This window comes from Fundulus heteroclitus, chromosome 8 (genome assembly GCF_011125445.2).
Source record: "Fundulus heteroclitus isolate FHET01 chromosome 8, MU-UCD_Fhet_4.1, whole genome shotgun sequence".
Classification (NCBI taxonomy): domain Eukaryota; kingdom Metazoa; phylum Chordata; class Actinopteri; order Cyprinodontiformes; family Fundulidae; genus Fundulus; species Fundulus heteroclitus.
Genome location: NC_046368.1, coordinates 7,475,555 through 7,488,655, shown reverse-complemented (window position 1 = coordinate 7,488,655; position 13,101 = coordinate 7,475,555). Strand labels below are relative to the sequence as shown.

General features: G+C 39.7%; 1 protein-coding gene across 8 annotated transcripts in view; it reads right to left on the bottom strand.

Annotated features, from left to right (window-relative positions):
* The window catches only part of cacna1bb (calcium channel, voltage-dependent, N type, alpha 1B subunit, b), a 228,843-nt gene that overhangs the window by 99,921 nt on the left and 115,821 nt on the right, over positions 1–13,101 (bottom strand). For all 8 annotated transcript variants that reach the window (XM_036140040.1, XM_036140038.1, XM_036140044.1 and 5 more), the window contains exons 15-16: positions 1,751–1,823; positions 1,343–1,460 (exon numbers count right to left, since the gene is read on the bottom strand). In XM_036140040.1, coding sequence (XP_035995933.1) covers positions 1,343–1,460; positions 1,751–1,823 — 191 coding nt within the window. The remainder of the gene's footprint in view (positions 1–1,342; positions 1,461–1,750; positions 1,824–13,101) is intronic.

Below are 13,101 nucleotides of genomic sequence, written 5' to 3'. Positions count from 1 at the left end.
ATTCACCGCTTATTGTGCAAAGCGGCAACAAAACAACTAAAGTTTTAACATGAGAGGAGATTTGAAAAGGTCACCTGAACCACAGTTTTCTTTTTTACAAGAGGAAACAGAGTTGGCTTTTTTTCAGCCAGCTCAGATAACAGGTAGATACCGCTACAGCATCAACTAAACAATAATATACGCTTACATGTCATTTCTACGTGCCTACTGAGCTTTACATGGTCCCATCTTGGTGTAAATTTTGCTCACTCATGCTGTCTTAAATTTCTTCCACTTTTTAAATGATCGTTCTCTCTTACTGGAACGTTTGAAGGACAGAATTGTATAACCTTTACAGCGCTGGTCCTCAGGACCCACTATCCTGCACGTTTATAGAGATCTCCGCTCCACCACACGTGAATCAGATGATTGAATGACGACCTCAGCAGTCCTCAGCGGCTGCAGAGGCCACTTAATCATTAATTAATTTATTTCAGGTGTGTGGAGGCAGGGAAACACCTAAAACATGCATGACAGTGGGTCCTGGGGGACCAGGGTTGAAGACTCCTGCTTTACATGAGTGCTAGGTACCCAGTTACACAGTTTTAGGCCTTTTTCACTTTAAATTTTGTGTTGAGCACTTTTTGTTTGGGCAAAGATCTCCAAATTAAGACCAGTGAGAAGTAGAAAAGCCAGCCAATCACTGGTCACTGTATTAATGAATGGTTTCTAATGGGTTGGTTTGCATTTTCGCCTCACGTTTCTTTTATTAAAATGCAGCTGTGTTACTCGATTGTATCTGTTGCTTTATGTCTGTTGGTTGTGCTGTTTTTTTTTGTGTGCTGCTTTTTGTGTCTCTTTCCAGGTGATGGAGCAGACAGAGGACGTTTTATCATTTTCTTCCTTTTGTCTCTTCTTTCTTTCACCTCTTCTCTTTCTTTTTTTTTTCTCTTCTTGTTTTTTCTTTTACTCTCCTACTTTCCCATTGTAGTGTCCATATAATTTGAAATTCTCCCTGCAGGAATCACAATAAAGCTATTTACACGCACAAATCAAGCGGAGCATTATGGCGAAAGCTGTTTGCTCCACTTGTGAAAGCAAAATCTGTCGAGCTCTATTTGGCATTAAGACATCAATTCTTATTGCCACATTGCTAGACAGGACACTGGGGGAAAAAAAAATAAATAAATAAAAATAAAAAATAATATAAATCACTGCTGCACTTTAAAAAAAATAAAAAAATGCAGCTGTTTGATTTTTTTGCTATTTTGTTACCGTTAAAAAAACACCATGCACGTTCTTTAAGGGTTCTGGGAGCTTTAATCTCCCTACATAAGTTGTGTTGTTGCACCAGAGAGGATACAGTTTCCAAAGAGCGTGAGGACGATGAAGTAGATGGAGGAAAACATTCCCCGCCGAACGCCTCCTTGAGACTCAATGCCGTGGTACATGACGGCGTTCCAGTCCTCGCCAGTCAGAATCTGAGGAAGACAGGAGTTGGATTGCCACGAAGGGACACCGGCAGGTTCGTAAAGCACGCTCAGACCTCACACACCGACAAATTAAATCAAATTACTTTACAGCACAAAGGGTGATAAGCTCAGACTAATTGAAGGATTATTACAGAGTTCATCTGGGGACAGGGGACGCACAGAGCGCCCATTTTAAACCAATTAAAATAAAGATAACAAGCTTTCTTTGGCCAGAAAATACATTTGTTCCTCGTGTTTTTGTGAATTGTTGAAGCGTGTGGCGCCGGGGGTTATTTTACCTGGAACACAGTGAGGATAGCCGCAGGGAAGGTATCAAAGTTTGTTGTTGGTGTTTCATCTTCAAAGTTAAACCTGGAAAATCAGAATCACATCATTAAAAGAAAAGCAAGACAAAATAAACAAATAAAGAACAAAAAATGCTAGTTTCAAGTGTTTATGAGATTTAGAGGAAGGTAAAATAGGATTTGGAATAACGAAAGTAAAAACTGGTTGGTTAATAGATTCAATATAAAAGGGATATAGTTCAAAATAAGACGTACTTACACTTATAACTGCTTTACTTCTTTGTGCAAAAACACATTACTATATAAACAGATAAAGAGTTAAACATGTAAAACCTTCTCAGATCCTAACAAAAACAAAACCTTAAAAATGTGTTTTTGGAATATTTTTTGTTAAGTTGTCTCTTTTTTAGGAACAATTTATCAGCGTTATGCATAAAACCAATCAAGAAATTCTCCAACATTCTTGAACGGCCTTTGTTTACAATTCTCTCCAAGCTGCAGTTTTGCTCGTTGCTCTCTGCGTGTTTTTCAACCTCGCTTTTTTCCTTCCACTTAACTTTCCAGCCAGCTTCTTTAGACACGATATTCTGTGGCTGACAGTCCTTGTGGTAAATGTCACCGGCTGTCTTCTGGACAACCGCCAACACTCACCCATGTTAATGTGGGCTATAGGATTGCAAAACCAGAATATTGTGAAAAATTTTTTGTGTGTTTTATTGTTGTTGTTCTGTTTGTCTGTTGTCAATATGGACCAATTTGTGTCTGAAATAAAGTGATGATGATAACATAGCTGTAAACTCAAGATCTTAGCATAGCTCTTTTTGCCACTGGTTTAGTACATTGATTATTTTGGGTGTTAAGCTTGGAACGATTGAATAAATTCTTTAAAAACTGTGAAATAGCCCTTTAATTCAGTACTGGCTTTAGCCATCTGACACAGGCATATATTCTGACAGCGTTTACACCAGAGGTCCCCAACCTTTTTGAAACTGAGAGCTACTTCATTGGTTCTATTTAATTGGCAGGACTACCAGTACTGACTTTTGAACTAGAAGAGTCAGAGCTCGCCGTAATGTTACGTAAAAATTAAAAATGTTCATACGTTTGTCATTTTTAAATGTAGATAAATGCAAGTGTGATTAAAAAGGAAAAGCAGATGGAGAAAATACTATTTTAGATGCAGCTCACTGGTGAGGGATGCTATTTTTTTAACAGGCCCGATGGCGCCATATATGGTCGTTGGGGGCTACCTGGTGCCCACGGGCGCCATGTTGGTGATCCCTGTGTTACACCATGCAAAACTTCAGGGGGCGCTGCTCCCTATTAACTGAAAGCAATTAGGCAAGTGAAGATTTTTTTCTGCTGTCGTGCAACAGAATAAATTATGCAACTTATTGAAGCTCCCCAACGATCATGCCCTCCTGGGTGAAGAGCCATAACACCCGTCTCATGGACAGCTACGCTTTCTGCACCAAATATCTTTGTTTTATTGTACTTATATGTATTATTCTGATTTTCTGAACAATTTTTTTTTTTTGCTTTTCATTAGCTGTAAGCCATATTCATCACAGTTAATAGAAATAAAGCTTTGAACTGTGTGTAGCAAAGTTATATGATATGCTACTTTCCCTTTATGGACTGAAATAACTAAAATAAAAAATGTATTTTTTGATTATATGATGTTGTGCCATGATGTGCTTTCTGGAGGTGATGAATTGATTACCAACACACATTTCTACGCTTAAAAAAATATATAAAGTACCTTTTTAAAGGCAAAAGAACAGCTTTAGAGGAGATAAAGAATGTAGGACAAAAATCTGCTGTATCTGTTACAAAGACTGTAAGATAGTTATCTTTAATAATGCTACTAATGTGTAAAGTCAAGCCGAATAAACAAACATTTGGTAGATAATTCAGGTTTGAAACGGTGCTGGAAAAAACTGCCGCTGTACAAGCAAGAATAAAAAAGGAAGGATCTGATGAGAAACATGAAGGCAGGAAGAATAAATCATGATGAGGACAGGATGCAGCTCACTGTTTCCACAGCGACCGGCTGCAGAGACGACAGCTGGCTTCTTCATCTCGGGGCAGATCCAACAAATACGTGTACCATCACAGGCATTTGTACAAGTTTAGTGAAGGCATTCTTTACAAACCATGGCTTTCTGAGACACACACAATGTTTCTGACGGGAACAATCAATGGCAAAAAAGACACATCTGGGGAACATCAAACCTCCCAGGCAGAATATTACTGAGATAAACACACCGATTGTGTTAAGAAAAACTCTTATTGTAACATCGACTGTGATAAAATGGGGTAAAATTATTCAATAGTCGTATGTCTGTAAAAAGAAATCTGCTACTAGATCATGTCTGCGGCAAAAGGCGCGTGATCTGTGCTTAAAAGGTTTAACAGACTGATCTTGCAAAAATACTCAGATTTTAAGAATATTACAGCAGACAAAGTTTTTTTTCAGGAGCATCAAGAACTTCAAGAGGTTTAGCTGCTGAGAAGAAGGCTTAAGCACATCTGAGATTTGCGCGGGGATGATGGCGGTGGGAAATCTGATGCGAACCCGAGGCTTTACCTGGCCATAGGACACAGACAAAATGATTTTTTTCAGCACAACACAGGCTGTTTTATCTGCAAACAGTCTCCACCCTCATAAAATAAACTGTCTCATTTATGCAAGGCCTTTTAAGTAATAGCGCTACATTAATTAAAGACCCCTGCCGTCAGCTGGGTTTGACATGCGAGTATCCATGGATGCTGGGGGTTAGCGAGGCAACATGGCGTGGAACTGTGGACCAGATCTTTACACTTGCTCGCTTGTTAAGGGAGCCAGGGATTCGTTTAAAGTTGATCCACTCCATGTGGAACCGAACAAGAACCGGGTCCTCATCCTGAGCACAAAGCCCAGGGTAGGTCGGACTCCACCAGGCCTCCTTGTCATGGAGAGGAAGGTGTCTGGTGTGCAAACCGTAAGGTCTCATGTTTGCTTTTTGAAGATGATGTGGTTCCGTTGGCAACTTCACGTTCAGAGAGTTATGTTAAGTTTATGAATGATGGCAGGATGGAGCTTGGGGGGGTTATGCTGTGGTGAAGAAAACGCTCACCGCTGGATTTGAACCTTCGTCTGTAGTCATGAGGCTCAGATCACGACCGAAAGAAGGAGATCCTAGAAACAAGCAGCTGAAAGGAGCTTCCTCTGCAGGCTGGGCTCAGCCTTGGAGATACAGGGGGAGCTCCTCCATCCAAAGGGAGCTCACTGTAACTCCTCCGCCTCATCTCTGGCATCTGATCAGGATTCCTCCAGGTTGCCTCTTCCTAGAGGAGCTTCTCCCTGGGAGGAGACCCACAGCTCCCTTCTGATAAGACTATCTCCAGCTGATTCATTTTAGTTAAAGTTTTTTTTAAAGGAAAACTGGTTGGACAACCCAATTCAATTCAACTAAACTTTATTTATAAAGCGTTCATTAACAACACGTCATCTCAAGGCTCTTTCCAAAGTCAGACTCCATCAGATCCTCCAGGTTGGTCAGAAAGTTTCCTCTCTAAGGAAACCCAGCAGGTTGCATCAAGTCTCTCCAAGCAGCATTCACTCCTCCTGAAAGAGCGTAGAGCCACAGTGGACAACAATCTGCATTGTTCTAATGACTTTGCAGCAATCCCTCATACTGAGCAAGCATGAGGCGACAGTGGAGAGGAAAACTCCCCTTTAACAGGGAGGAGAACCTCCAGCAGAACCAGAACCAGGCTCAGTGTGAACGCTCATCTGCCTCCACCCACTGGGGCTTAGAGAAGACAGAGCAGAGATACAGAAAGCACAGAAGCTCACATTGACCCAGGAGTACTTTCTATGTTAGATGGTAACACAGAAAGGATTCCATCAGTGGTAAAAATGTTAAACTTATTTTTCTTTCATTGACCTATGTCAGGAATATTTTGTTACATCCATGATTCATGGATGGCACATAGCATTCTGAAATTTCTTTCAGTTTTTCAGAATGCAGCACAGGAATTACTTCATGTCTCTCACACAGACACTGTTTAACTAACATGTTGGAAATCCTGGAGGCGTTTCATGGCGTTCTCTCATCCAAACACGCACATCCTCATCGCACCCTTCAAAATGAAACACATTTCCCCAGCAATGGTGCTTGGGTGGAAGGAGCTCAGACCCAAAACACTAAAAGAAATGATGGACTGGCAGGTACACATCTCCTCTTTTTCATCTCCATTTCATTGCCCTCCACTCCTGGAGTTTTCTCTTCTTCCCGTCTTTTGCCACCTTCACTTCTTTCCTCTCTGTCTTCTTTAGGGATTAGCAGACGCTGAGCAGCGAACGTGTTGCTGCGCCCATGTGTGCGGACCTCTGTTTAGTCTGATAATAGGGATTGGGAGCGCACGTCTGAGCTCTCAGGAGCCGTCCACGGAGACTTCATTAACTCTACCCTGGAAACGAGAGGCACGTGACGCCTAACTCACTACAAGTTTGTTTCCTCAGCCTCACTTTATTTAATCCTGAACACAATAGCAGCAGATTTTGTTTTTTAATCACTAACCGTGTGCAGAAGCAGGTGGATTTCTTTGAGAAAACCTGGAGGAGGCGGCTTTATGATAAATGTTTGTCCTTCTACAGGAGAAAGTTGGATGCAGAATGGGAGTCTGCTGGATTAGACGTTTTGTTAGAGAGTCTTCTACGTTTTGGCCCAGCGGCGGTTCATGACCAGCTGTTGGCTCTTTGGAGGGTTGAGTCGGTTCTTTCTCAAGCTTCCTCTCACTCTCTATGCTCAGGCCATTAATGTTTATACAAACCTTATTTTATTATTATGAATGAAAAAAATTACAACAAAACCTAATAGTCATAATGCAAAAAAATTGTATCTTGTTTGAAAGATTTATATACATTTAAATGAGTAGAACTATTTGAATCCATCCATCCATCCATCCATCCATCCATCCGTTTTTCCATGCATCTGTTTATCCATTTATCTATCCATCCATCTATCTGTCTCTCCATTAGTCTATCCATTCATCCTTCTATCCATTCATCAATCTATCTCTTCATCTGTCCATCCATCCATCCATCCATCCATCCATCCATTCATTTATCCATCCATCCATCCTTTAAATCCATCCATCAAACCTTCCTTTCATCTGTCCAGTCATCCATTTTTCCATCCATCTGTTTATCCATTTATCTATCCGTCCATCTGTCCATTAGTCTATCCATCCATCCATCCATCCATCCATCTGTTTTTCCATGCATCTGTTTATCCATTTATCTATCTGTCCATCTGTCCATTAGTCTATCCATTCATCCTTCCATCCATACATCAATCCATCTCTTCATCTGTCCATCCATCCATCCATCCATCCATCCATCCATCCATCCATCCATCTATCCTTTAAATCCATCATCAAACCTTCCTTTCTTCCAGCCGTCCATCCATCCATCCATCCATCCATCCATCCATCCATCCATCCATCCATCCATGCATAGATGCATCCATCTCTTCATCCATCCATCCTCTGACTAAACTCATCTTTATTAGATACCGGACTGGGCCGCCCTTTGCCTGCAGAACTCTCTCAATTCTTTGTGGCAAAGATTTAACAAAGGTATTGGAAATGTAGCTTTTTCTTTTAATTTCAGTTTCAATTCATTTTGATTTCATTCAAAAATGACTTTCAAATTCGTACACAATAATAAAACTGCCAAATCAATGCATCTTGAATGAAAAGCAGCAGCAAGAAGAGAAATCCCGTCGTTGCCAGATATTTTGATCCATATCGACATACAAACATGACCTTGTTGCTGCAGATTGGTTTGCTGTGACGTTTATTCACATCCCAAATGTTCTGGACTGAGATCTGGTGTCGATGGAGACTACCGGAGTACGGCAAACTCGGTTTTTTTATTAAATAAATGTGGTCCAAAAGGGTTGGAGATGGTCAGCAATAATACTCAGATAAGCAGCTGTGTCTCAAAAATGCTTCATTTTTACTAAGAGGCCTCAAAAACACCCCCCTTATGTTGTTACACTTTAACAACATTATAATAACATATTATAATTCTGATCCTACCGTCTGAATGTTGCAGATGACATTGAGACTCAACGAACCACGATATGTTGTTCCAATCTGTTATTCGGTGGGTTTGTGTGAGTTAATCTTGGACAAATTTCATGTGTCCTCTGCTTCTGTTGTCCATCTGCTGTGGTTATTTCAGCTACTGTTGCCTATCTGTCCTCTCAAACCGGTTTACGTCTCAAACAAACTTTTATCCACACGGCTCCTGCTTGCTGGACATCTGAGAATAAATGGACTCAGATCAGCCCGACTGGCACTGGCAACAACGTTGTGTTTAAAGTCAATTCAGTCTCCTCACTTTCCAATTGTGACGCTTGATTTAGACGTAAGGAGTTGATGTCCAATATGTTTAGAAGTCATAAATGTATTGAGATGATCACACGTGCGATCAGCTTATTCGCCATTTGTGATGACAACAATGTTGGTGGGCGTTACGTTTTTGGCGTAACTCCTCTACAGATTTTCCAAGCTTAATTTTGTTTGTTTTTTTCAGGACTTGCAACAGTGTTGACAGCATTGCAATAACGGTTTGACATTTTTGTTTCATCAAGATCAAGAATTCCTGGAAGGACCGATCGCTGAAACAAATGACACCGCAGATCAAGGTCTTTTCTGTTTTTCCTTTTAGCAAAATGCCAAATCTAGAAGATACCAAAAGAACAGTCCGACCGCCGAAATGTCAAACGGAAAGTAATCTAAACTGAAACTTAGAGCAAACAACTGTCTCTTGATGCGTTTGTGCACAGTAGGCAGCAGAGTCTCTGAATGCGCTCGTGCAAGAAGGCTCCAGCTGAAAACATGAGAACTCCACGTGTGCTGTGAATAACAAAGTCCCAGTTAATCGACGGAGAACCCTTGAAAGTGGAAAGCTGTGAAGCAGAAAACGGAAAAAACAAACCATTGCCCCCGTCTTTCCAAACACAACCGCGTCCGCCGAGTCTCAGCAGGGAAACGGGCCTCTGCTGCAAGATGTTTTAATATTCAATTCTCACCATTTTGCCAGGAGATTACTTTCAGGGAGTGAAGAGGAGAGACATTCGGGAAAAACTGTAACAGAAAGGTTGTGTTTTTGCCTTTTGTTATACCACAGCTGACAGAGAACAGGCTATTTTTGGCTTACTCATGGTGACTCATGATCTTTGCTAAGGAACATAAAAAAAAACAAAAAAAAATCCTGGATGCCACTTTGCACGCATAACAGGAGTCCAGTTTACAGCAAGACAAGGAATTAATTGACGGAAAGAAGTGCGTTCGATCCGATACGCTTGGCTAATACACGGATCATGTTGATGCCAGACCCATCTCACACGCGTCCGCCGGCAGAGACCGATGCAACGCTAATGATGCAGCAGAATTAAGTAACTCACTATGGCAACAGCCTGCTGTCTCAAACAGCAAGGACACATGGGGGCTCCGCTCTCACTCTCTGGGAAAAAGGAGTAACCGAGTAACTCACCACATACTCACGTTTAACTCGCAAACATAAGAGACTTCAGACTCGACTTGAATTGGACTCTTGGTCTGAGACTGGAGTCTTAGTTAGGGTTAGTTTCTATAACATTTAATGAAAATTCAGCGGAAGCAGGTACGTGCAGACTGCAGCTGATGCGCATGTTTTACCAGTGTTGTATAGTAACAAAGTATAAATACTTCACTACTGTACTTAAATATACTTTGGAGTACTTTATACTTTCCTCGAGTATAATTTTTTTTGATAACTTTCACTTTTACTTCACTATATTTTCGAACTTAATTGCATACTTTTACTGCAATACATTTTCAATGTTTGGTTTAGTTACTCGTTACTACAAAAAAAAAGAAAAAAAAAGAGAAAGAGAGAGAGAGAGAGAGAGAATTTGTATAGCACTGACCTTACTTGAAGAAGAAAAACTGAAAGCTTACAAAAAGGTTGTATTTTCTGTCTAAACTTGGTCTAAATTTCTCCAGCACTTGGTTTATATTATTTTAAGTGAATTTGACCTTCAAAGTTTACCAAGATGTAAAAAATGTCATTCAAACTGCATTTGCTTTGTTTTACTTTTTACTTATACTTTTCATTACATTACTTGAGTACATCTATTTTTACAGTAATTTTCATACTTAAGTACAAGACATTTCAGATACTTTAAGACTTTAACTCAAGTAACATTTCAGTCCGCGACTTGGACTTTTACCAAAGTCATATTTTGGAGAGGTACCTATACTTTTACTTGACTCTGCGATTTCAGTACTTTATACAACACTGTGTTTTACTGTAAAAGGATGCGCTTAATTATTAGCCAGTGGCTTTGGTGCATTATTACGGGATGTTAATGGCGCATAATAATCTGTTCGTGTTAGCTGGAACTTCATAGTAATGACCGAATGAATATCTCTCCAAATGAACGCAGCAACAAAGGAAACAAATTAAACGTAACGTACCACCCACATAATCTCTGCTAAATGAATAGATCAGATATCAAAATAAAAGTCTGTTCATTCAGAAGTTCTACGTTCATTTATTTACTTACTAGACTTTTCCTCGTTCATTATGTTATACCTTAAATCTTTTCTGGTTTAAAATGTAGATTCAGAAAATTAAGTCCCAACATAATAAAAAAAACTCCAGTTTAGAGTGAATGGAAGAAAACCCTCCAAGTCATTGTGTAATGGAGTCTCCACCAATGAAAAAATAGACAACATGAAGACAGAGATAAACTAATTAACTTAGTCATAAAAAAGTAAAAAAAAAAAAAATAGCTCTTTGATCCATTTAGAAAATAAACAACTGGTTTTATCGCTTTCTATTATTGTTCTTACAGCATACATGCCTATTTACATTTCTATTTGACATTTGATAGATTTGTAAAATAATATAAAGCAGCTTTAAGCAGATTTTTGGATGGGGAGTTGATTATAAAAAGATTAAAAGACAATTATTAAATGTTGATGTATTAGTTTAGCTCAAACAGAACAGATTTGGATTCCCAACCCACAGAAATGCAAGGTTAGAGGTGACCTAGATGTGGGTGTGAATTTGATGAGAACAGTTTTATTTCAACTATTAAAGACTTGAGATTTGGCACATTACTGACTCAGTACTTATGGAATAATTTAAAACAAGGCTAACAATAAGCAAACTTAAATGTAGCTTTTTATCTTGTTAAAATGACTTGTAAGTTGACTGTTTTTCTCTCCTATAGAAAGTACTCCTGACTCTTTGTTTTATCTGTGTCTCTTCTCTGGATGGAGCCAAGGATAAAGTTATTGTTGCCGTTTTTTTAATCTTTCCTCTTGAGCCTGACTCAAACTTTGTGTGTTTAGTGACTTCCAATGTTTTGCAAAAGGTTAAATTTTGATCTCATCTGACCAGACCGCCCTCTTTCACTGAAGGCATCGTAGTAAAAGTTGTACTGGGTTTTATTTATGGTTATAACAGTAAAGTGGTCTAAATGCAAACACTTGCCACTGCTTGTCAGATTTTTATTTGTAAAAAGTCTATAAACTATGTATAATTTTCCTCTAACTCACATAAAATGTAAAAAAAAATTACACTGAATACGTTTAAAGAGCATGAATACATTTGAAAGGCATTGGATATTATTTCACTTTATTTCACTTCTCGATTGTTCCTGGTGTAATAGTTCCAGAATGCACAGTGCCTTGTGAAAGTATTTACCCCCTTTGGCGATTTTAATGTTTTGTTGCCTCACAATTTGGATTTCAAATGGATTCTTTGAGAGTTTGCACCATTTTATTTGCAGAACATTCCTACAAATTATAAGATACATATTTTATCATGAAGCAAACAATTGAAAAAAAATAATAAAGGTGACTCTCCACTTATCTGCGGAGCCACCCACATGCCTTTTGGTAAACTCAGACCAACCCATCTTATTTTTAACACTAAGTAATTGTGGATATTAATATGGGCCTGCTCCTGCTTATCTCTGAAGGCCCGTCTTACCCCGGTTTAAGATTTGGCAGTAAAGGAGAAACAATGATCAGAGGCAAACATTTAAAATATGCATATTTAATTCATTTGGAATTCCAAAAGGAGACACAAAACTTACATTACCATTTCGCTGTATTCAGTATATTACCTCCTGCCCCATGGTGATGCCAGTGTTTCTGTCTGTCCTACATTACTCTGAAGACATCTTTTAAAAGACTGACTGGCCCTTCTGATTAGTTTGGGGGGGGGGGGGTGGACCCCAGACATGGAGGCTCCAATTCTATCTGTTCTCAAAACAAAGAGGCTGTTCTTCTTGGTAAAGCTTGATTTATTACTCAGGCCGTCCAATCAGGGGTCAAGCCAAATGACCCCAACAGCCATAAATCAACTCTCAGCACATCCTATCAGCTGCGTGTCTACTTTGCCTCAAAGGGAGACACAGTTTTAGAGGCCAGTAGTTCCTTATTACTTCCATACAAATGCCTGATTAATATAACAGTTCATTTTATTTTCCTCAACATAATGCTCTTTTCCTGCCACTCTTCCATAAAGCGAAGCTCTGTGGAGCGTACGTCTTATTGTGGTGCTTATTGTGGCTTATCTGATAGTCCAACACCAAAGATCTGGATATTTTTTTTTGTAACCCCGCCCTGACTTGTACTTCTCAACAACTTTGTCCCTGACTTGTTGCTGCTGCAGACTTCCAGAACAGGTGTGTTCAACTCGACACATCACAGGACACCTAAATTTCACACAGTTGTGCATTGTTTCACTAATTATGGGAATTTTTAAGGTAACTGGTTGCACCAGAACTTGTCAGGGGCTTCACAGCCAAGAGGATGACGGCGTTTGCCTATTTTCAGTTTGTTTCTCGTTTTACTTCACAAACTCAGACTATATTGCGCAGATCCATCACATAGAACACGATTATAAAAACGTTTAAAGTAGCGTTTGGATTCTGACAAAACGATTACATGAATACTTTTGCGAGGCATTGTACATGAACAGCACTCTCACCACACACTCAGCCCAGTAAATACCAGCTTGTTTTCAGGGAACGTCTGGACGATTGTTCCCGAACACCTCAGACATCAGACGACTGGAGAAAAAAAAAAAAAAAGCGCCCGAGAGACTCGCAGCGACAACAGAAAGCTGGAAGCCGCTCGGCAAACTACAACATTTTAACATCACAATGTCGCAGCAGTGATGTGGGCTGTTATATAAAAGGGTTTGTGCGTGAATTGATTCAGAACGTGGGCCAGATGCCAGGCCTTTGATTATCCGCAGCCAGCTCGGGATCAGGAGGTGTTCC